The following is a 24,129-nucleotide window of genomic DNA, read 5'->3' on the forward strand; positions in this document are numbered from 1 at the left end:
CTTCCTCCTGTATCTTCACAAATCTTCACGTATCCCATCTCAAGCCTCTCTGCTACGCCTCCTTTGAACCACTCCCGAAAGGTCACTCCCTCCTCCGAGCGTTCCCCTCGGATCTCAGGGCTCTCTGAGGATGACCGCAGCTTGATGTGCTTTGGAGAAGACACTGGGGTGGGGGTGGGGGTGGGGGTGGGGGTGGGGGTGGGGGTGGGGGAGGATGTCACAAATCCAGGAGAATTTCAGAAGATTATGGCCAAGGGATGGAACCTGTGTCCTCAGATAGGACTTCTCTTGGTTTTCTTTTCTTCTGGTGATAGGACGATTCTTTTGGAGACTTCTTGGCCGTCTTCATTCTTGTCTTCCCTTATCCATTCAACAAAGATGTATTGCACATCAGGCACGGTTACACAAGGTCTCTTCAGAGGTCAAACGGAAACCATGGGAATCTCGTCATAGAAACCTGCCTTCCCGAGTGAGATCGGCACGTGGCCAACCCCCGGTTCCGAAGAAGACAAGAGGTGAGTATGTTGGCTGGGTCTCCCCACCGCCCCCCCAATCACAGATACCTTTTACCAAGTCAGGCAGCAGCTGTGCATTCAAGGTCCACAACCTGCTTTGTTCTGTTTTGTTTTTAAAAACGGCCTTGGGGCGCCTAGGTCGCTCAGCTGGTGGAGCGTCTGACTCTTGATTTCGGCTCGGTCATGTCTCGTGGTCATGAGATCAAGCCCCGTGCTGGGCTCAGCACGGAACCTGCTTGGGATTCTCTCCCTCTCTCTGCCCCTCTCTGCTACTGCTCGCTCTCTCTCTCTCTCACTCTCCCTCAAAATAAATAAACTTAAAAAAAATGAACATAGCTTAATTGCAATGGGCCACCCTGCCCCCTTTCCCTCTTCTCCACTCATACTCCATGTGAAGATTTATTTCCAATAAGTAGGTCGGTCAGGAGCGTGACATGGTGGGGCTTGGGTATAGTCCTGGTTCCTGAGACCAGATGGACTCTGGGTCTTTGAATGCTTTTCCTTAATGCAAGAAATATCCCCCTGAGAGGAGCTGGATTCACCAGTTTGCCTGGGCCAGGCTGAGGCTGGAATAGAGAGGCAAAGGGCTAGGGGTTGGGGAGTATTTTAAGCCACTTTCAAATGACGCATTTAAATGGAGCTGGATGGACATCTCCCCCACCAGGCCACCACCCACACCTAAGGTCACCTTACCACCTCCCTCCCTGAGAAGAATTGCCTTCTTCTAATAGGGTTGGTTCATTCACAGCGTGTGATCAGGACTTTCAGGAATGAGGCCAGGGGGAAGCTGGGAAGAAACGAGTTTGGTCTGGGAGGCCGTATACCATCGTAGGTTAGAGCTGAGACCCTGGACTAGGACCCTGGACAGATGTGGATGAGAAACCCAGCAGTGCCCTTCCTACCCCCGTGACCCCGGGTGAGTCGCTGTATTCATCCGATGCTCAGTTTCTACACTGGTGAGCTGGGGGATGATCAGCCACACGGGATGGTCAGCCTTAAAAGTTTCCAACTGAGGGCTTACAGTGGTCAAGGTGGGCATTGCTCTAAATGGGCGCATTACCCAGCTAATTCCCACCGCACCCTTACGAGGTAGGTGAACACCGCAGAACCACCGCTGGGCACGTGGTAAGCACTTAGCAAATGTTAGTATCACTGCGACAGGGACGGGTTGTAGCACCTTCCCATCGGTTTGAGTCGGAGAAAGAGGACCAACTTTGATTGCACTTATGCGCTTGGCTTTGGGGCCCTGTCTCTCTCCCGGATACTCTCCGATGCCTGCGCCAGGGTTTCTGAGGGAGGACAGCACCCTGGAGGGTCTGCGGCCCCGCCCAGAGCCGCCGCTCACACGCAGACCGTCCGTCCCCCGCCCCGCGTCCCTCTGGGTCTCCCCGTCGCCGCTGGACTGCATTCCCCAACGGTCTTCTCAGGAAGCTCCCAGAGAAGCACTCCTGGCCTCCCCTGTGTTTGGTGGCGGGCGTGGCCCTCACCTCGGGTGGGGACTCACCTCTGGCCAGATTGCGGTGGATGGTCTCCTGGGACATGCTGTGCAGATGCTTCATGTATTCCTTGCTGTACCAGACCCGGAGCCGCTCCCCGGGCCGGATGTCCCGGCAGGCTCGGAAGTAGATGTGCTCGCTGTGCTGGAACGCCAACAGGTTCTGCTCCCTCTCTTCCCGGGAGATGACCACGTACCTGGGGGCGAGGGGGACAGGTGAGAACGCACGGGCCACTCGGTGGAGGTCAGAGGTCCACAGGCAAGGGGCGTGCGCAAAAGTCGAAGGACGGCTGCCTGTCCGGGATCGGGACCCCAGCTAGAGCCGGTCCCTCGTCCCAACGTCACAGTTTTGTGCGACCTCGAGCAAGCCTCCGACCCTCTGAGGGTCTCTGTTTTCTGAGACTAGGGATGACAGCCGCCCTGCCTACCTCCCACGTACTGGTAAGCACAAAAATTCAACACCAGATATAAAAACGATTACCAAATCGAAAGGCCATGTCGTTCGCTCTTGGCTAAATTTTAACCGCAGGGACCCCCAGACACCTGCAGGCCTCCGATGGCGCTAAGTGTGGGATTCCTGGACTGTTTCCAGGATTTCACGAAGCCTAGAAGAAACAACCCATGTGACAACGGCGCCCCGAAGGCCAATTAACAAATGCTGAAGATCAATGTCTTTAAAAAGTGGGTGCCCGATGCTGACAGGAGACGAAGGGAAATAAGACCCAAGAGAAGGTTAGCAACGACTGGAAACTAAGACTCAGAGACGCTAAGTGACTCGCCTGAGGTCACACAGCGAATAAATGGGAGATGGAGCTTTGAGGTCTGTGTCTTTCCCACTAGATCTCACGGCTCCTCTGTGGGCATGCAAAGCACCAGCCATGCCCAGATAACCTTTAAAGTTCTGCCAAACCCTCAGAATCTCTCCCTTACCCCCGCTCCCTGAAATGACATTTCCAACATCCAACCTGCCCCCTTCCAAAGCTGAGATGATGTAACACCTACAGAGAAGCAGAGGCGGAGAGATCAAAAGGACAAGAGGAAACTGGAGTCTTAAGGATCCACACCACGCGAGCATCCAGGAAATTCGTCATAAAAAATAAACTTCTTTTCCTCATGCTATGGTTTGTCTCAAAAGCCAGGATAGGAATCAAAGTCGGACTGACCGGCATCGCCCAGAGAACGGTATTTGGAGCAGTCCAGGGTACGCAATCATTCACGGGGAAAAATCCCAATGGGTCACGAGCAAATGAAAAGCACTCAGCATCACTCCAAAGGAAAGAAACGGCAAGTAGCACGTTATCTCTTTGGCACAGATTTCTCTCCCTCTCTCCCTCTCTCCCTTTTTAATGATAATATCCACATTGGCTAGAAAAGTGTATCCCAGACTACTGGTGGAGAATAAATGGGCACAAGCCTTGGGGAAACAAATTGGCAATATGGCCTCGTACACCCGTGTTCACAGCAGCATTATTCACAACCGTCTGCAGGTGGGAGCGACCCATGCCCGCCAATGGATACGTGGATAAAAGGAATGTGGAATACATATACGATGGCTATTACCTGGCTTTAAAAAGGAAGGAAATTCCGATATACGCTGTACCGCGAATGAGCCCTGAAGACACATACCAAGCGAAGTGAGCCGATCACAAAAGGACACATACGGTAGGATCCCATTTATATGAGGTCCTTGCAGGAACAGTCAAATTCAGAGACAGAAAGGAGAACGGGGGTTGCCAGGGGCCAGGGTGGGGAGTGGGGGGACGGGGAGTTCGTGTGTAATGGGTATATAGTTTCAGTGGGGGAAGGCGGAAAAGAGTCTTGAGATGGATGGTGGTCACGACCCCGCAACGCGAGTGAAATTGATGCTGCTGAATTGCATACTTCAAAAAATGGTTACAATGGTAAATTTTATGGTATGTGCATCCTGTCGCAATTTTTGAAAAATTTTAAAAAGGACCATAAGATGCAGACCGAGTGGACGACTCGGCATACCACCGCCCTGGCTGTAGCATCGTTTACAATAACGCGAAAGCAAAAAACACCGAAACGTCCGATACTGGGGCAACAGCTTAGCGAACCGCGGCATATTCGTACGATGGAATGGCTCATCTATAGAAAAGTGTTTTCAAGGGATCTTTCGTGACTCGGAAAAAGGGCCCTGATAGGATGCAACGCGAGAACAGGAGGGCTGAAAGCTATCTATTCTATAGTTCCAACCATGCTCTAAAAATAAGGCTTGGTAAACTAGTTGAAGGAAATATACCAATGCTTTAACAGTGATTGGCCATTACAGGTGGATCTACTTTGTAAGTTTTTCTGTAATTTCCAAGTTTTCCTTATTAAGCAATTATTACAGTTACCCCTCCCCCCCCCCCCCCCCCCAAGAAAAGACACACGAACTCCACTTTCAGTACTGGTGGCGGTCGCGGTGGCCGCCTGCATTGTGAGTCTACATTCCTGGCCCCTCGGGCAGAGCACCCTGGAGCATGCCGTGCCCGTTGTCACGGATAGTCCCCTGTAGCCTCCGTTCTTTCTACTCACAAGGATAGTCCCCTGTAGCCTCTGTTCTACTCGGCCCTGGAGGAGGCCGTGACCCTATAAGGGGAACCACTAGAGTCCAGGGACCAATCCACCTGACAACAGGCTGCAGCACAGACCCCGGGGTTGCGGAGCTAAGGCCAAGGGAGGCAGCAGTGCAAACATGAGCGCCGGCTGCCTCACCCGCTCTGAGAGAAGCAGTCGTGAGCTCCACCCTGCCAGGGTCACACGGGCAGGATGCATGGCGCTTAGATCCCCAGAACCTGCTTGTGTCTAGAGACTAAATCAACGCATCTGTGTGCTTGTCAGCATCGGACATGAGCATCGGTCTCCCTGAGCCGTGAAGACAATACCGTGATATCCGCGACGCCCAGGCGTGCCGCAAACCAAGAACTTGTTGGGGGGGGGGGGGGGAGGAGAAGAGGACCCCTGGCCCAGGGCGCTCTTTCCACACGGACCCTTCTGAGTTGCAGCTCTCCAGCTGCAGGGGTCTGCTCTTCTCTGGATCTGATATTCCTTCTGAATGTGCAAAATATTTTCCAGTCCCCAGTTTAGTGAGAGCCTGGGGTTCGACATCCAAAATTAATCAGACTTGTGGCTAGCATCGAACAGAACTGGGGTAGACCCAAACTTTCCTACTCCTGGATTCAGAAGGCAAACTGCTCATTCGCCTGTCTCCTCACAAGAATCACCTGAATCACAGAGCACCGGGAAAGATACGCTCTTCTCTGGTTTGGCTGTGCAAACAATCATCAAGCTCTAAGAGCTAGAATTACTTTCTCTGGCATCAATCACAGTCTCCCAAAACAGATCAAAATTTGTTCGGCACCTGGTTGTATCTGGTCGTTTTGAAATATAAGATCTATGGCACCTCTCAGCAAATGGTAACAACCCACTCCCCCGAGGCGTTCGATGGAGGCAGCTAAGTCTCAACACCAATTACCTGGAATGCGCTCTCCCTCTTTTAAGTACTTTGCAGTGACACCCAGGGGTTTAATCCACTCCCAGAATCCCGTTCCTGTACAACAATCCCTTCATGAAGAACCACGCCTGTCCCATCTCATGGCTGCAGACAAGCAAGAGCCCTCCCTGGAAGACAAAGCTTCTAGGGAGTGAAGGTCCCTGTATCTGTTGAGTCTCCAGGTCACTACCTCGTTGGAGAGAAGGCACAGAGTATGTCGGAAGGAGGGTGGAAAATGGCTGGCACAGGGCACTCTACGAACGCAAGAGCTCATCTGATAGCTTTTCAAATCAGACCCACAGAGGTGACAACCTTTGAAGCAATCGAGGGGGTGGGTGGGAGCGGGAGCTGCTCTCTGGACTGAAGTTTTCATGATGATAATGGATTATTTTTATTCTGGGCTCCTTGCTGGCTTTGGGAATTGGATAGACAGGCACTAAGACACCACTTCTTCGACCTCACCCACTGTGCCTTATCAAATGCACCAGATTTTCTAGCTGGGACAGGAAATGACTATGGGTTTCAACGGAAGAGAGAAAATAACCCACGGGGCATCCATTTTGTTGGAGTGGGGGCAGACAAAGGCCAGGCTCAGACATTCCTGCTCAGGGGGTAGGTCTCTGACGGAGAGGAAGATGTGCCACTCACGGAGGCAGGAATGGGAAAGACTGACCGAGAAGAGGCAGGGCTCTGTTTTCTCCCGTGCATTTAGGTCTCTGAGCTGGGCGGGTCTTTGGGTCATGCACCCACCCACCCAAACGCTGACAGAACGTCACGCAGCCAGCCTTGAGTGCGGCTGGAGGCCTCGGATTCTTAGGCGGGACTTCCCCATCTCAAGCTGAAATTGGCTGCCCGTTGCCTTCCGTCCACTGGCCTTAGTTTCCCCTTCCTGTTTTGATGTGCTAGACCCACAGTCCCCCACTGAAGCCTAGAAAAAGACTCTAATGAAATTCCATCTGAAGTTCATAGGCTCTTCGTCTCTCTGTCCCCTTTGCTTCCAACTTGATCTCTTCCCTCCCCAGGACCAGAGGGAAAGGCCAGTCAGTACCTACACCTTGCTGGAGAAGATCCTGGGCCTGGTTTCACAGGATCTTTGCCTCTTGTGGAAATCGAGTAATTTTGATTTCCATGGCCATCCTTTTCGGCCGAGAACAGAAGAGGAGGACCTGGATTCCAAGAGGTCAAAGGCAGGCTGGAACTTTCCAGAGAGGGGACAGATCCCTGGTCAGGACGTGGGGGTTTCCTGCTTGGGAGAAGCTCTCTGTGTGACTGGCAGTAAGCCAGGGCAACTCACAGGTTAGGAGGCCCTTGTCTTCTAAGGAGACTCCCAAAGGGACCCAGAGGAGCCACTCTGGTTACTTTGAAAGCCTCAGATTTCTGTGGGCAGGGTCTTGCCTGTGACAGACGGATACTAGGATCTGTGGGGAGGTGTCCAAAAAAAAAGGTCACGCCTCAGAGTGGTCCCTGAAGTTCACTGGCGAATGGACAGCCCCTGACCATCTGGAGCCTCCTGCCGGAAATAGTGATTTTTCCCCCCGCAGGACCCCTAACTTCTTCCAGGGAACAAAAGGTAAAAATTCACTTAGCAACATCTCACTCTCACTGTGCAAAGACTTTAATAAAATACAGCTCAGTGGTTTCAGACGTGGCTGTTCATCTCGCTCAGCTCACGGGTTCCTTTCTTTTCCTTACAGGGCTAGCCTGGTGCCGAGTACGGGGCATCTGAGTGCTTCCGGAATCCCGGAAATGGCAGGGGCACTCGAGCCCCTGTGGCCAGCATGCTTTCCCTCCATCATCTAACCCCTGCTCTGGGGGCCTTGAGGTTTTCACAGGAAGCGAAGAAAGAGAATATACACCAAAGAAAGATCCTGGAGACTGGGTGTGTTCCAAGTGTGAGATCAATTTCTTTTTATTGCCGTCTTAACAAAAATACTTGGGAAGGCAATCTTTGATTCCAGCATTGGGAGGGCAGGGGAATGCCAGGCAATAATCAAGCCACTGGGCTGTCGGACCGGGGACTGTTCAGTTTGGGGTGGCAGGAACCCCCAGAGGACCACAGAGTGGGGCGATGGAGGCTGAGGACACGGGGACCTAGCGGTTTGCCCTCCGAGCTCTCTCCCTGGGACCAAGCTCGGTCTGGGTTCAGAAGCAGCACTCCAGGAACAGCCACAGCAGGCACTGGGTACGGTAGTCCTCCCAGCCCCCACTCGGGCTCTAGGGGGCAAGCGTGGGGGAGATAGATGGAGGGCTCGCCGGGGGAGGGGAGCTTCTGCTAGGGTCAGCCTCAGGCCAGGGAGCAAAGAGGACACAGAGCCGAGCTACAACCTGGGTCAGAGCTAAGCTTGTGACTGCCTCCCCCACCTCCCTCCAGGACTCGAGGAACCCGGCTCTCCCCCCACACTCCGAAATGAAACGTGAAGCTAGAGATATGTGTAGCTGATGCATTTGCAGCCCAAGCAAGCGGAGGCGAGGCATGCTGGAACTTGGGTGGCACGGGAGCCTTGCTGGGTTCTTATAGACGCCAGAAGAGGAGTCACCTTGTGGGTGCTGAGGCTTGGGCCCTGCCTCTCCCCAGCCGCCCCCCCCCCCACCCCGGCCGTTAGCCTTAGTGCCAGAGCCGGGTGGGTGGATTCACCGCCCGGAGGCTGCCGTTGCCTCCCACCGGCACCCAGGAGAGCCGAGGCGTGGGCAGGCGAGGCGCGGTACCCCCTCCCGACTCCCGATCTGGCCTCTGACAGGGGAGCTGGACAAATCCGCAGACCTGGCTTCCAGTCCTGGCGCCCCCCCGACCCCGCCCCGCCAACTAACTGTCGTGTCACTGATCATCTAGGAAATGCAGGTGATGGCAGTCATAACGGTGACAACGATACCCGGCTTGGCTGCCTCTCCGGCTGTCCTGAGAACCCACTGAGACCGCACACCTGCAAGTGCAGGGAAAGCATAAGGTGCTCTCTCTAAGAACTCCGGGGAGTCGTCTTCGCCTTCCTCCGACGCCATCCCCTTCCACAAAAGGCAAGCACAGCAGCTGAGCACACGCACCGCAAGGGCAAGCGGAAGGCCAAGGCAGGGGCACCACCCGCCGCACTCAGAGCCCTGGGGAAGGGGAGGACGCACCCCTCCCGGAAGGGCTGAGCTCCCCCTGCCCGTCCTCAAGCTTCGCCCCCTTCGGAAGCAGCGGAATCAGGGCGTGGGAGGCAGCCGTGGCAGCCCTGCGGTCGGCAAGCAGGAGTCCATTCAGGCGCTCCCCCCTCTTGCTCCCCTCTTCCCCGCAAGGCTCGCCGCCGCCGTGGGTGCGGACCAAGAGGAGGCTGACGCCCCGGGGCAAGCAAGCATCGGGCAGGTCGCTTTCCCTGCATCTTCAGCATCTGCCGAAGACGAGGGAGTGGGGCTCAGTACACACTCCGTTGGAGCCCAGGGCAGCTGGCCTGCACTCGGGGAGGAGGTGGCCGCCTGCCCAGCATCCTACAAGGGTCATTGGTCCCGGAGACGGGAGACTGGCTCCCGTCGCAAGGCCAGGCACCCGTCCCCCCACCCCCATCTCTCTTCCTCCTACTGGAGACCGGCCGGGTCAGAAGTTGTGCTTTCTCTTCCGAGACCTGGTAGTCCGTGCGGGGGCTGGCGCCGGGGGAGCCTGCGGGGGCTCTGCCGGGGGGGCCTCGACCTGAGGGGTAGAGCCCGCGGGGGCTACCCCGTCTGGCCCCCGCTGAGATGCCTGGACCCCGTCTCGGATCTCCGTCAGCGTCTGGCACACCTGACCGACGCGGCCGGTCAGCTCCGCCACGGTCTGGCCGATGGAACGCATGCTGTTCGCCATGTCCCGGTGCACGGTCACCAGCTCCTGGCAGAACTGCTGGAGGACCTCGGTCTGCCGGACGTAGGCATGGAGGAGTTGCCAGTCAAGGCCCGTGCCGGGCGGGCTGGGGTGCGGCCGAGGGGTCCTGCAGGCAGCCTGGGCCTGCGGTGAGGGCCGGGATAGGGCCTCTGGCTTGGGGCCCACCATCTCGGACTGGTCTGAGGAGGACGATGAGCGGAGCAGGGTAGGCCTGGCCAGGTGGGCCTCTTCCTCTGGTGACCGCTGCCGGGGCACCCGCAGAGGCTGCCTCGAGGGCCCCGGGGCCTCCTCATCTTCATCATCTTGCGGGATAGAAACAAAGAAGGGCAAATGATTACAACAGAGAGAAAGGGGGCGGCTCTGGGCTTTGGACCCCCCCCGCCCAAGTCGCCCTATAATCCCCCTGCCCGGCCACCCCCGAGCCTAATTCAGCACCTGCCTGCTCCCCTGCACCGACCCACAAACACCTGCTCCCCCAATCCCTGAAGGTGTGCGGGCCCGGCACCCCGGGGGACAAGGGTGAGCGCTGCCCAGGCCCCCTTCCTTTCACGGGAACAGCAACACGCTTGAGGGAGGGCCCAGGTCGGGGGACTTGGAGACACCAGTCCCAGTGACAGCAAGTCAACCCGCTCGCTCACTTCGTCCCTCTGTGACTCAGTTTCTGCAGAGCAAAGATCACAACCGCTCTGTCTTGATCTACCCAGCCGCTTGCCCGCCTAACAGGGTTGTCAAGAAAATTAAACAAGAGAACGGACACGAAGGAGCTTGGCAAAGCCGGAAGAGTGACACCCGCCAAAAGGCACTCGGAGTTCTGTCTGACTCGCTTGGGCCACCTCGTGGCCTTGCTAGAATCTGCAGTTTTAAGTCACGGGGAGGGGCACAGGCCCCGGGGGCAGTCTGGAGTGGGGAGGCAAGGGATAGGAAAGGAGTGACGCGGCTGGAGGGCACAGAGCAGGAGAGCCACCTCTGCAGCGGGTCCTGATGTCCCCCGAGACCCCCAAGGCGGGCCGCCCAGGGAAGAAGCATCGCTCTCACCCGGGAGCGTCTGAAGGCTTGCAAGGCACCACCACACAGACGGCCAGTCACAGGGAGGGGCCGGGCCCCTGCAACACCCAGACCTTGGCTCTCTTGTGAGCAAGGTTATGAGCTGATTCCCACGGCAGGAATAAAAAGTATGCAGGTTCCCTGCCTGCACCAGAGGGGCTAAATTCAGAACCACCCCCCAGGGGAGGTGACCGAGAAGACTGACTCATCTCGTCCCCAGCCGCACACATGCATGCCTCCCCAGGGTCCCAGGGCCTCCCTTTGGGCTAGCACGAGAAGAGCCCCGTGATTCATAACCGCGCTTGGTGGGATAGCTGCCAGCCCCCCGGGGATCCCAGGACACCCGTTCTGGCGTGGCAGGGCTGGAAGGAGTGAGCGGGGCCGAGGCGATGGTGCCTCCCCCCGGCCCCCCTTCCAGGGCCTCCTTCCACAGAGCCCCTGGCCTCGTGCTGTAACAGCTGGTCGACCGGCCGGGAAAGGGGGGCCTGGCCAAGGCTGCGGTGGAGGGGTCCCGGGCCCCCTGCCCAGCCCAGGTCGCATTTGGTAACCTCATTACCTTCTTGGGGAGATGGAAGAGAGAGCAGGGCAGGATTTAGGGAACGGACGGCCCTGGCTGCCAGGCTCCCGTCTTTTTCTCCTAAGTGGGTGGAATCACCCTGAAGCTTAGCACAACGCCAATTCGTAGGGAGCTGGCAGACCTGGGCTCGAGTCCTGGTTCTGAATCTAGCTGGCGGGGGGGGGGGGGGGGCACCTCTGTTTCTGGAACTTATCTGCCTCATCTACATAGCAAGGGAGTCAGAGTAGACGGCCTCCGTTCCTTTCCCAGTCCTGAAGAACGGACTCTGAGGGGCCACCTGTCAGAAGCCCCAGCCAAACAGGAAATTAGTGCGATCCCCATCCCAACAGCAGAGGGCCGCGGCGGGGAGGACGGGGTCCTTGTGAACCACCTTCCCCGGCTGGCCAGCCGCTGACTTGAAGTCCTCCTGCCCTGCTCCGTCTATCGTAGGCCAGACTCCCGTTGGGACCGTGGGCCGAAGGTGGGGGGATGTGTGGGGAGAAGGGGGTGCAGCCCCACCCCAGAAGGGTCTCGACCGCTCCCCATTCGGGGGAGTCCCAGATGGAACCACAGCCCCAGCTACACAGCCTGCTGGACCAGGAGATTCCACAGTCAGGCCCCTGCATCCAAGTCCATCCTGGGTCACGGGAAGCAGAGGTGAATAAAGCAGAAGAGGGGTGGAGAAGGGCACGGGGGCGGTAAGGACAGGGAGGGAACCTGGTGAGACGGAGAGATCTGAGAGCCTTAGAGGGGGGGAGAGAGAGGCAGAGGGCAGAGAGGAGTGGGCGCAGAAGCACAGAAAAGAACACAGAAATGAAGAGGTTAGGAAGAGAGAGAGCAGGAACTCATCTTCCCCCCCCCCCCCTCCGTGGCCTGGGCCCTGAAGACTTGGCTGGCTTCCTCCCGCACGCCCTCCCCCACGCCTGCTACACTGGGCTTCCCTGGTTCCTCTCTGTCCTGGAACGTGCCAAGCGCCTTCCTGATGCGGGGGCCTCGTACATGCAGTTCTCAGCCTGGAGGCTCCCCGCTCCCCTCCCGGCGCCCCATGCCGAGGCCTGGTTAACTCTTACTCACCCTTCGCAAGTCAGTGCAACTGTCACTCCTGGGAGGCCCTCCCCGGCCCCCGAGGACAGCCAGCTCCCCGGCCCCCTTGCTCTCAGGCAGGGCTGCTACATAACTGGCACGGCCAAATGCAACACTTGAATACAGGGCACCGTGTTCAAAACCCAGTGTGAATTTCAGGAGGCCAACAGCAGAGCATGAACCCCCCCGCACGGTGCCCTTGCACGTGCAAGGCCCCAGGGACACTGCGCAGGTGGCCCGGGTCGTCAGCCCCGCTCTCAGGACTTCCGGCGTTCGCCCTTCATTACAACTGTCCTTGTACGATGACTGAAAGCTTGTTTACTCCCACGAGTCTAGGGACAACCCCAGAGCGGGGCCCGTGTAGGATTTATATACAATGCTGTCTTCCCAGCTCCTAGCACAGCTCCTGGCACAGAGTTCAGGAAATATTCTAGAATGAATGAACGGAAAGGGGTGGAGAAGACAGAGCGGGGGAAGGAGGGAAGGGTGCATGGGAAGACTGGACGAGACGGAGAGGGACAGAGACAGGAGAAGGCCAGGGAAGGGGGGCACGGCAGGGGAGGAGGAGGCTGCGCAGCGGGAGCCCGGGGAGGGAGGCAGGTGGTACTCACAGCTGGTCGAGGGGCTGTCGGTGCCGTCCAGTTCCGCCCTGGGGAAGCCGTGCCCAGAACGGGCCGTGAGCAGCGCTGACTCGATGGCCCTCTCGTGGGCAGTGAGCACGATGGCGGGGGCCCGGCCCCCGGCCCCGGGGCCCGACAGAGACTGCTGCATGAAGGCCAGCTTGTCCTTGGTCCTCCGTTTCATGTCATCCCATCTGTGCTTAATGTCCTTGACGGAGCGGGGCACCTGGCTGACGGAGGTGATTTTCCGAGCTATGCCTTCCCAAATCTTGTCCCTGTCGGCATGGGACAGCCGCATGGTCTCCCTCCCAAAGAGAACCGCTTCGTGGTGGGTCACCTCCGTGACCAGAATGTCCAGCTCCTCCTTGGAGAACTTGGGCTTCCTCTTGCGCTCAGCCAGGGGCGCCACATTCCTTGGGTTGAATATCCCACAAAGCACAATTGGGTAAATGACCGTCAGCGCGGGCGGTCCTCCTCCTTCCTAATTGCCGGCCCCCAGCTGGGGAGCCAGGAGGCACCCGGGCACCCTGGCCTGCTCACCACCACCACACCCTCCTCCTAGCGAGAGGCCCCTTCCACTACTCCTCAGAGGGCAGGCGGGCAGCAGAGGTGCGGCGGAGTGGGTGGAAACGCGGCCCGCGCCGGACGGCCCGGTGTCGGGCCCTGCCGTGGCCCTGGGTGGCCCTGGCTGGCCCCGGCAACCGGGGCGCTTGGCTCAGCCCCTCCCGGCCTCTCTCCCCAGGCGGGTCAGGAGGGATAACCACCCCACCTTCGGGGCTGTCACCAGAGAGGGGAAAGCAGAGTGACGAAGAGTGTTAAAGCCCCGAAGAGGGAAAAAGGGTCCTTACTGGGGTTCGGACCGGGCCAAGGTCGCTACAGATGGCTCACAGGAAGAGTACTGAAACAGGGGGATGTTTCAATCTCCTCGCCGGGCGATGCCAGCTATTAGGGTGTGGTCACAGAAAGCGTTTTCTGCCCTGCGGCTCTCTTTGTCTCCTTCCCCGGCCTCCAAGTCCTCCCCAGGCCCCGTCCCCGCCTTCCGCCGGATGTGGGTGTAGGCTCCCCTCCAGCTGGGGTCAGCTCGTTTCGGGGCGAGCTGCGGTGACCTTTGGGCAGCTCGTGGGTAGGACGCGAGCGGTCCGTGAGCAGCCACCGGGAGACAAGTTCCCCTTTGATGGAGACCAGGAGTGACCTTGGCTTCCACGTGAACAGAGGAGCCAGGGGCTGCTTGAGCAAGAGCAACCCAAGAGAGGAACCCAACACATGGAGGGGAAACTGGAGCCCCGTTCACTCCTCCGGCCGCCCCCAAAAACACAGCAGGAGGCTAGGGGCACAGAGATCCTTCAGCCTTTACCTCTCCGTGTCACCTACCCAGAACGCCACAGCTCAGGCGAAAGGAAGGTCGGGGCTTTGTTACCCGGCCAAGACAGGGACCGTGGTCCGGGCCTTGCACTCAGACAGACCTGGAATTAGGGGCTGAGCCTCTGGTGCCCACCCCCTTCCCCGTCTAGACAATGAGGCTCGTGATTTTAGCGCCACCTCCCAGGGCAGCCAGGAGGAAGTCATGGGGGTTTTTCAGTCTCACCACTATTCGCAGTTGGGGCTAGAAAATTCTTTGTGGGTGAGTGGGACGGACATCCTGGGTAGTTAGGATGTGTATCAGCCTCCCTGGCTTGATGTGACAACCCCAAAGTGCCCCCAAGCAAAACAGCCCCCGGTTTCAGACCACCGATGACACGGATGTAGAGCACCTGGCGTAGGGAGGCCACCAAGTCAACCCTCATTACGTTGACGCCCGTTCTCTTCCCGGCCCACCACTTAAGTGTTTCAAAACACTAACCAACTCCATTCAATCATCCACGAGCCCCTAGGTTGTAACAGTACAAGTGAAAGCGTCTGCAAAGCGGAATGAGCTATACAGCGGAAGGAAGCTATACCCTAAGGGGGAAGGCAGGTTCCCAGGATGAACCGGCTTTCCCCTCCAACCACCACCAGAGGGACATCTCCACGGCAACAAACCACGTACCCAACCTCAACCTACACCTTGAGTCTTAGATGAGATGGGCGGGGGGGGGGGGGTGGGGGTGGGGGGGCACCACCTGTAGCTACCCTGGCACCATCATGCATTGGAACAGGGCCGGCAGCTGGGACAGAATGGGAATCGGACAGACCCCATGCCGGCAAGGGAGCAGTAGCTGAACCCACCCCACACGGAGTCCAGGAGGCCATGCTTTGGCTGGGCCCTGTGCGCGAGCAGAAAGAACACCGGCCCAGAAGTCCAGGGGCGGATTCAAGTCCTGGTTCTGCCAGCGTCCTCGTGATCTTGAGTAAGATCTCGCCCTGCCCCGGGCCTCAGTTTACCACTGTAGCATGAAGATCAGTACAGGGTAGTGGTTCTCCACCCTAGCGGCACATCAGAATCCCCATGGAGAGCTTTAAAAAAGACCCATAACTGTGGGCTCCTCCCCAGCCCAATTAAGTCAGAATCTCAGGGGCATCACATGGTCGCTCAGTTAGTTCAGATGGTGTCTTTCTTTGGGGCTTGTGGGAAAGCCTTGCCCCCAGGCTGAAAGATCAGAGTGGGGGTGGGGGGGAGTGTGGAACAGAACCAGCTCGTCGGCAAAGCTTCTAGAGTCTCGAAAGCAGCGGTGCAGAAAGGCCTGGCACTAGACTGCGCCCAGACGCCCTCTCCTTTGCTTGTCTAGAGCCAGACGCAGCAATAGGGAATAGGAGCCCAGGCCAGGGGTCTGGTCCCCACTTCCGTGTCTCTGGTCACAGTGCCCTCAAATGAAAACGTGGCCCCTCTGAAGGCCCATCTCCAAGGCCCCCTCCTCTTTGGTCTGGGCCCTCGCACCATATTGCCACGGGTCACACAACTGCGCAAACGCCGACAGAGGCCCGATCCACGGTGTCCCCACGTGTGGCCATCCGAGACCTCCCTTCCCTCCCAACCCAGATCCTGTCACCATTCCTGGGCAAGGCACCAACACCAGTCTGACCCCTCACACGGCCCGCAGACCCCTCTGGGCCGGGCCCCGGCACACCGCACAGGCCAACGGCATGGAACCAAAAGGAGAGCCGTGAGCTGGGTCCTCGGTTCCAGAGGCTCAGTGCAGCCACCCCTGGGTGACCCTGGGCCAGTCTCCTGCTCTCTCTGGCCATTAAGGATCCTTCTGGCACAAACTTCTGTCCCCAACACCAGACCGCTGTAAAACCACTCTTGAAAGTACTCACGCCTGGGCAGCAAGGGCCATCCAAAAGTGAGCTGAGACTGTGCTGGGAGCCTCCTTTCCCACGGAGGCCATTTAAACAACTGTTGGCAGCTGTAGTGGGATGAGCCCTGCACCCCTATGTCAGGAGTCTGCCCTCTGAGAGGGATCCTGGGTGGAGGGGGGCCCCTCCTTGGTGGGAATGCTGCCCGGAGCTGGGGGCCCTGGGTACTCCAGACACAGGGACAAATGTGAAGCCTCTAGGGGTCCTTGTAACCCACCGGCCTCTTCCAGAGCCCCCTGATGGAAGGCCGGGGAAGCAAGAGGGTCCCGCAGAACTAGACACATCCCAAACCCTGCAAACGGCAGTCCCAGGGCCTTCAGGGGCCTCCACCGCTGGGGACCGCAGAGGCCCAGCACACTCCTTTGGCTTCCTCTCCAGAGTTTGGGCAAGGCTCCCGGGAAATCAGCAGCAGAGAGCAGGACTCACCTCATCCAGTTGGCTTTAGTCTCGTCTGACCCATCTATGGACTTGTAGCGGTTATTCTTGTCCACAATCTGGAAGACAGAGAGAGAGTCTAGAAGGGGCCACCCTGCAGAGGCTCTCGTGTCCCTGGGCTCCTCCCCACGCCAGGGTCAGGGGCCTGGCCCGTCTGCTACCTCCCCTCCCCTCCTCTTGCCCTCCTGCTACAATGCTCCCACTGCTGTAGGATGAAACCCTAGGTAGGGCCAGGAATCCCATCTTCCTCTCCTGTGCTGATAACAGACCCGGCAACAGGGCCAATGAGCAGCATTTCCAGTAGCCACGCACGGCCACCATGAAAGTTGGATCCAGCCCCCCTTCTCTCTTCTAGCTTCTGTGAGGCACAGAGGCCAGCACCGGATGACAGAGCACCTGTGATGTGAGAGGGCTCCTCCTCTTGCCAGCCTCTAAATCCTCAACAGCCTCAGGGTTGGGCCGGGCTCTTTTCTCCTGGAAAATGTCCTATTTCCTCATCACGTTTGAATCAGAGTTCAGCTGGGTATGGAATTCTAAGCAGGTTGTTTTATTTTCTTTCAGCACCTGGAAGATCGCCCAAAAGGCTGCCCCTAGGCTGTTCAGCAACGTATTGTTGTTCCTTTGTGGGTCGGCCATCTATGGTAAAATGTGAGACTTGCCCTTCATTTTTGATTTTCTGCAATTTCCCTCTGTGGTTTTGAAGTGGAGATTTATTTTCTTAGAATTCTCATTACTTGAGGAGCTAATTACTTGATGAAAACCTACTTCCTGAATTCTCGAAAATTTTGAAAAACTCTTACGTTCACGAATACAGCTTCTGAGTCACTGTCTCCAGTTTCTTCGTGTAGGATTTCTAGAAAACATATTTAGGAGTATTCCTCATGTCTTTTAACTACCTTTCTCTGTTTCTCTCTCTCTCTCTTTTTGGCAGTGCTCTGGGACTATTCCTTAGGACTCTCTTCCAATTCACTAATTCTCTCTTTGACTGTGTCTAGTTGAGAATTTATCCACACATTAAGCTTCTTCCTTTCTTTTTGGTCTTCCTTTCTAAATGAGAAATTTTAATGCAATGAGTATTTTTCATTCCCAGCATCTTCATAGCCACCTTTTGTACATTCCACCTCTGTTTCATAATGTCACATTCCTTTTCTCCTTTCCTAACAGTTTTATTGAAGTATAATTGACATATAATGTACCCATTTGATACATTTTGACAAATGTATACACCCACTGCCACAATCAAGAAAACAAACATATCCATCACCCCTAAGTGTCTCTGTGCTCCAGAACCTCCCCTCCTGCCCCCTTCCATACCTCCCATCCCCAGTCCACAGGCAACCAGCAAGCTACTTCTTGTCGCTAAAAATTACTCTGTGTTCTCTAGGATTTTACACAAATGAAATCAAATAGAAGCCATGTCTAGCTTCTTTCGCTCAGCACAATTCTGAGATTTGTCCATATTGATGGGCGCATCCGAGTTCACGCCTTTGTACTGGTAAGTAGCATTTCATTGTTTGGATGTGCCACAATTTGCCTTTGTATCTACTTAATGATGGACATTTGGGTTGTGTCTAGTTTTCAGCTATTACAAATAAATCTGCTATGAGAATCCAGTTACAAATCTCTCTGTAGACATGCACATTTCTTGTGGGCAGATACCTAGCAGTGGAATGGCTGGGTCACGTGGAAAGTATACGTTTAACTCTTAAGAAATTGCTGACCTGTTTTCCAAAGTGGCTGCAACATTTTATATTTCCATACACCAGCCTATGGACCCACCAGCTGGTCCAATGCTTGCCAATACTTGGCATGAACAGTCTTTTTTATTTCAGCCATTCTAATAGGTATGAAGCAGTATCTCCTTGTGGTTTTAACTTTATTTCTCTGATGACTAATGATGTTGAACATCATTTTGTGCACTTACTTGTCAGCTGCATATCTTCTCCGGTGAAGACATTTGAATCTTTGCCCATTTTTGAAATTGGTTGTTTTTTCCTTATTATTGAGTTTTGAGGGTTTTTTGAAAATATACTTTGGATCAAGTCCATCATCAGACATACGACCTACAAATGTTTTCTCCTAATCGAAGGCTTGTTTATTCATCCTCTTAATGATATCTTTCGAAGAGCAGAGGTTTGAAATTCAAACACACAAACAAAAATCCACTGTTTTGTTCTTTTTAGTGGGTGTTATCCTTCATTTCCTCAAGGATCCGAAGGCTGAGACTGCTCGTTATCCCTCATTATCTGTTGCCTCCTTCGTCCGCAGTAACAGAACCCCTGGATTCTAACTGGGCACTTGGCTACGTGTAATAACAGAATACGTTTCTTGGCTTCTCCATTAATTAAGTTCTGGCCAATAGGATATAGTTGGAAGTGTCATGTGTCAGCTTCTTGAAAACTTCTTCAAAAAACAGCTGATACGTGCCTTTCCACCATCCTACTGCCTGGAATGCAGACGTAATGGCTGGAGTTCTAGCTACCAACTCACCAGACTATGAGGATAATCCAAACACTGAGATAGTGATGAGCTGGGATCAAGCTTGGTTCCCTGGGGACTTACTGAGGCAGAGCCACCGCATCGGCCCCAAAATGTATTCAATGTATTCATAGTAGAAAAATGTAACTCGTATTTTGCTTGAGCTGCTGTTATTTTGAATCTCAGTTACTCAGAGTCAAGCCTATTCCTGATACAAATCCTAAGTGGTTATTTTATTCTTTCTTTCTTTCTTTTTTAATCTTTTTTAATGTTTATTTATTTTTGAGAGATTGAGAGAGAGAGAGCGTGAGTGGGAGAGGGGCAGAGAGCGAGGGAGACACAGAATCTGACGCTGGATCCGGGCTCTGAGCTGTCAGTACAGAGCCCGATGTGGGGTTCACACTCACGAACCGTGAGATCATGACCTGAGCTGAAGTTGGATGCTCCACCGACTGAGCCACCCAGGCGTCCCTAAACGGTCATTTTAAATTCACTTTCAGAACACTCTATAATTTTTATTTTAGTGTGACTTCATTTGTTATTCAGAGGCTGTCTTTTTAGCATTGCTTCATTCGTTTTGGAGCTTTAGTCTTGGGGAGGGGTTCATCTTTTTTTGTTTTTCTTAGACTCTCGTTGTAGTGTTTGGGGAAAAAAGGGTTGGGCTGGTCAAAGTGTGAATTCTCGGTGCATCTGACTAGAAGTCCCCCGGCTCCTTCCGCACACACCTTCTTCACCTACACTCTCACTCTGGATACTCACATCTATCTCTAGACTCTCATTTGTTCACTACACACAATTTTTATCTCAAGACCCAGGTGTGAATACCTGACTTCCCATGTGACTTCCCTTCCTTGGATATCTCCTATCTCCTAGGCACCTCAAATTTACCTCCCCCAAGGTACCCTCCCCCCAGGCCCCACCCCCAAACCCGTTCCTCCCCTATTTTCCTCATCACAGCAACTAAACCTTGGTTCACAAGCATAATTCGTTCCAGAAACATGCTCGTAAGCCAAAGCACTCGTACATCAAAGCGAATTTCAGGAACACTGGCTCAGTTGTGATCATGGGACGTTCCGTGTCACATATGACTCCTATCGCCAGACATCATCTGTTTATCAAGTTAAAACGAATTAGGAACATTTGCCGATCTTGAGGAATACTCGCAGAACAAGCGACTTGCCATCCGAGGTTTTGCTGCGTTTGAAACCACCATCCACGCGGGTTTCAAAAAGAAAGCGATTCCCACCAAAAAACGGTGAACGGTACACTGTATGGTGTGTGAATTAGACCTTGAAAACGGTGTTTAAAAAAAAAAAAAAAGGACAAAGAAAGTTGCCTTTCACCTCTTGCTCTCTCAATGCCCCCCCCCCCATCCAATCCCTCAGCAAATCCTGGCAGCGGATGTCAAGACCACCCCTCTGACTCCATGGCGTCCCATGGCCGTGCTGGTGGGAGACCTGAGCTCTCTTCCAGACAGCTACAGGAGATCCTAACTAATCTCCCTGATGCCGTCCTTGACTTGACTCTCCACTACTTCTCCTCAGAGCAGCCACTGCAATCTTTGTGGATGTGAATCCCATCACGTCACTCAGCGGGTATCACACGTTAACACTTACATGAAGATTTGCACTCGTGGCCACGGTCTTCGAGACCCGTATAACCTGGTCCCCGCCTACCTCCCCAGCATGGGCCTCCCTCTTCCCTTCAAGAGCTGCAGCCACAGTGAGCCTTGACACTGGTAGGGTTCACCGCCTACTCTTAAAAAATTAATACTCATGAAATTTGTCAAGCATTCGGAAATTATAATGAGGAACACAGCTGAAAACCGCGTGCCCGTCGGCTGGAGACAACATAAGTGACCCCGGGCCGCATCTGTCCCCACTCGGTTCACTTCAAGAAAACACCTGATGTAGCTGAAGACCGTCTCTGCCTCCAACTCATTCACCCTCCGAGGTTAACCGCCGTCCCGAAGCGCGTAGGGAGCCTTGCCATTTTCACTACACAAGGAGTTTTCTAGAAACAACGCACAGAGCCGTTTTGCATGTTTGTGAAGTTTACAGATATGGCACCCAAGGAACACACTCTTTCGTACCTTTTTCCCACTGATTTTTGCACGACTGGCCCCCTTCTTATCCTTTGGGTCTCAGTTTCTGTCACCTCCTCCGAAGAAGCCTTTCCTGACCTGAACCTGAAGTAGGTTCTCCCCTGCCACAGACCTCCACAGGCCTGTCCCTCACAGCACTAATTCTATGACCTCACCTGTCACTTCCTTTTAAGGACCTGATTGCAGGGTGCAGTTTTGTTATCGACGGCGTTTATTTGTCAGCATGGCTATGAACTCTGTCCCTCGCTAGACCACAAGCTAATGAAGACAAAGCCCACGGCTATCTCGTTCCTAATGGTGGCCTGGCCCCACATGCTAACACCGCACATGGCACGTAGCAGAATATTCGTTGAATGAACGAATGATTGGATGAAGAGCCTTTTTTAAAAAAAAATTTTTTTTATGTTTATTTATTCTTGGGAGAGAGAGAGATAGAGCACGAGCAGGGGCGGGGGCAGAGAGAGAGGGAGACACAGAATCCAAAGCAGGCTCCAGGCCCCGAGCTGTCAGCACAGAGCCCGACGCGGGGCTCGAACTCACGAACCGTGAGATCATGACCTGGGCCGAAGTCGGACGCTCAACCGACTGAGCTACCCAGGCGCCCCTGGATGAAGGGCCTTTTAACTAAAAAGTGACTTAAAGGAAAAAAAAAGTATATAATGTCAGTATTTTAGTAAAAAGGAAATGAGTGCTGTGTCGGAGCTGGCTTGTACCGACTGACGAGAGCTGACAGTTACACTTTCCAGAATTTCACGAACCAGTCGTGAACCACAGCCATTGTTAGAAATTAAGCGATAGAAATGTACACTTCAATAAATATTATTTTGAAGGTAATAAATATTCAAGGCTTGCCACTTCCTAATCATTTTTATGTTTCACCATAACCTGGGTTCTTGAGGGAAACGGACATCTACTGCGTCTCTTTCCACCTCCTGGTTCAGCGACTTCATGTTGATACCTCAAAAGCGGCCACGGTGGGAGCATTTGCACCGTGGAGATCGGCACACATCCCCCCTCCCCCCACCTGACCACAACTGACCCCACGTTACCTAGCGCACACCACGCGCGTGTGTTTGCGTGCGCACAGAAAGTCTGGGAAATACATTTCAAGCTCTCAGGTCTGGTTACCTCTAGAGGAAACGAAAGAGGAAAGCAGGATGAGGCTTTTGCTTTATTTCTCTATGAGACTGGACCGTCTTTGTGGTTTAAAATCCTCAGACGAAAAGAGAAAAGGCGCAGATCAGGCTTCCCCCTCCCTGCCCCGCCCCCCAGAGTCTCCCCAGATGGTGCCCCGGTCCTCAGGGACCTCCCCCTGGAATTTCTTAGAACCCTGCCCGTGATCATAGTACTCATCCCCCTACGTTATCATTTTCTGACTCTCCTCTCCCTCCTGGGGGAAAAAGAAAAGCATCTCAAGGCCCTTGCAGCCAGTAACGGGGGCACCAGTGGGCCGTGAGAGCCCTGGAGCCAGAGGGATCAGCTAGAATCTCAGCTTCATCATTTACAAGTGAGTGGTCTTGGGCAGACAACTCTACTGGCTCTGCCTCAGTTTCCACATCTGTAAAATGGGGTACAACCCAACCCTGCAGCACTGCTGTAATGGCTGATGTGGGAGGTACTCAGTAAAGGGTCGCTATTAGCATTTTGGTCGTGACTGTCATCACAGTCTCTGGTATCCGAATGAAGAGCCCAACTGTTAGTGACCATTACTTCTCGGCCTGCAGAGGTCTTCGGGTTAACGTGGAGTTGTTGTGATCTGCCTTCAATTGGGCAGAGAGGCCCCCGGAGGGAGCTTTGAGGGATGAGGGGACTGCCGGAGGCCCCCTCAGGCTGGCTTCAGATCTGGAGGTTTGCTGCGGGATGTTTCCGGCATTCTCTTTGCCACCAGTCAGGGTTTTCTCCAACCAAGCATTCATTCATTCATTTAACAAATATCACTGAGTGAGTAGCTACAATGTCAGGCTCTGGGGGATAAAATGGTGATCCCGGGAGACGATGTCTTTGCTCTCACAAAACTCACAGTCCAGGGAGATACAGAAAGGAGGCCACTGTGATGCCCGGTGGTTGGCACTGTGGCGGGGAAATCTGTGGAAAGAGAACTCAGAGCTGGAGTCGGGCTCTGGGAGTCAGTTGAGGCCCTTCTTGGGAAATGGCGAATCTAAGCTGAGGTCTTAGAGAAGAAGAAGGTGAGGGTGTTCTAGGCGGAAGGAGCAGGAGCGGGCAGGATCACACAGCATTTGTGGACCGTGTCACATGTCACTGAGCAGCCCAGGCCACCCTCAGTAGAGAGCAGGCCGACACTGAGATGGTCCAGGAATGGCCAGCCAGGGCCAGATGCTCAGGACCAACCCCCGAGGAGGCTGGTCCCCCAATGTCCTCCCTCGCCTTATCCCACAAGGTCAACTCCTTGGCCCTTCTGAACCCAGCACTTCCTGGAACCACCCGGGCTCTGAACGCTGTGCTATGAGAAGGACCTTGGTAGCCTAGACCTGACCAGAGAAGGGTGACCCGCATGGTGAGAGGGTTCCTTAGCCTGGAAAAGAAGAAGCCAGAGAAAGAGCGATCATCAAACGTGGGAAAGACCACCACTTGGAGGGAGCAGGGCCAGGACAACTTAAAGGGGCACAAGCCTGAACGGGGCACAAGGAATATGCAGGCAGGACAGTCCTGCAACAGAACGAGCGCCCTCGTGAGGTGGTGAACCTCTTGTTACCAGAAGTATTTGAGAAGGTGGATGACCCACCACTAGGAAGACTAAAGAAAGGATTTTCCCCAGAGTGGAAGTCTGGCCTAAACGGCTTCTAAAATTCTGCCTAGGGGCGTCTTGGTTAAGCGTCCAACTTCAGCTCAGGTCATGATCTCACGGTCCGTGAGTTCGAGCCCCGCGTCGGGCTCTGTGCTGACAGCTCAGAGCCTGGAGCCTGCTTCGGATTCTGTGTCTCCCTCTCTCTCTGCCCCTACCCCGTTCACACTCTCTGTCTCTCTGTCTCTCTCTCTCTCTCTGTCTCTGTCTCTCTCTCTCTCTCTCAAAAATAAATGAATAGATAGATAGATAAATAAATAAAATTACGTCTAAAACTCAGCCTGTATGATTCTATGTGGACAGATCCTCAGAAAATAATACAAAACCAGAGTTTGGGCCCCCTGGGGCAAGCATGGTCTATATGGATCAGAGTGCTATTTCGGACTATGGTA

General features: G+C 54.6%; 1 protein-coding gene across 8 annotated transcripts in view; it reads right to left on the minus strand.

Moving 5' to 3' along the window:
* The window catches only part of PRDM11 (PR/SET domain 11), an 88,920-nt gene that overhangs the window by 13,258 nt on the left and 51,533 nt on the right, over positions 1-24,129 (minus strand). For 7 of the 8 annotated variants that reach the window (XM_053203266.1, XM_053203264.1, XM_053203265.1 and 4 more), the window contains 2 exons: positions 16,344-16,411; positions 2,020-2,207 (listed from right to left, as the gene is read on the minus strand). In XM_053203266.1, coding sequence (XP_053059241.1) covers positions 2,020-2,207; positions 16,344-16,411 — 256 coding nt within the window. The other variant, XM_053203268.1, reaches the window with a different exon arrangement.

The sequence above is a fragment of the Acinonyx jubatus genome, chromosome D1 (assembly GCF_027475565.1).
Source record: "Acinonyx jubatus isolate Ajub_Pintada_27869175 chromosome D1, VMU_Ajub_asm_v1.0, whole genome shotgun sequence".
NCBI classification, from domain to species: Eukaryota; Metazoa; Chordata; class Mammalia; order Carnivora; family Felidae; genus Acinonyx; species Acinonyx jubatus.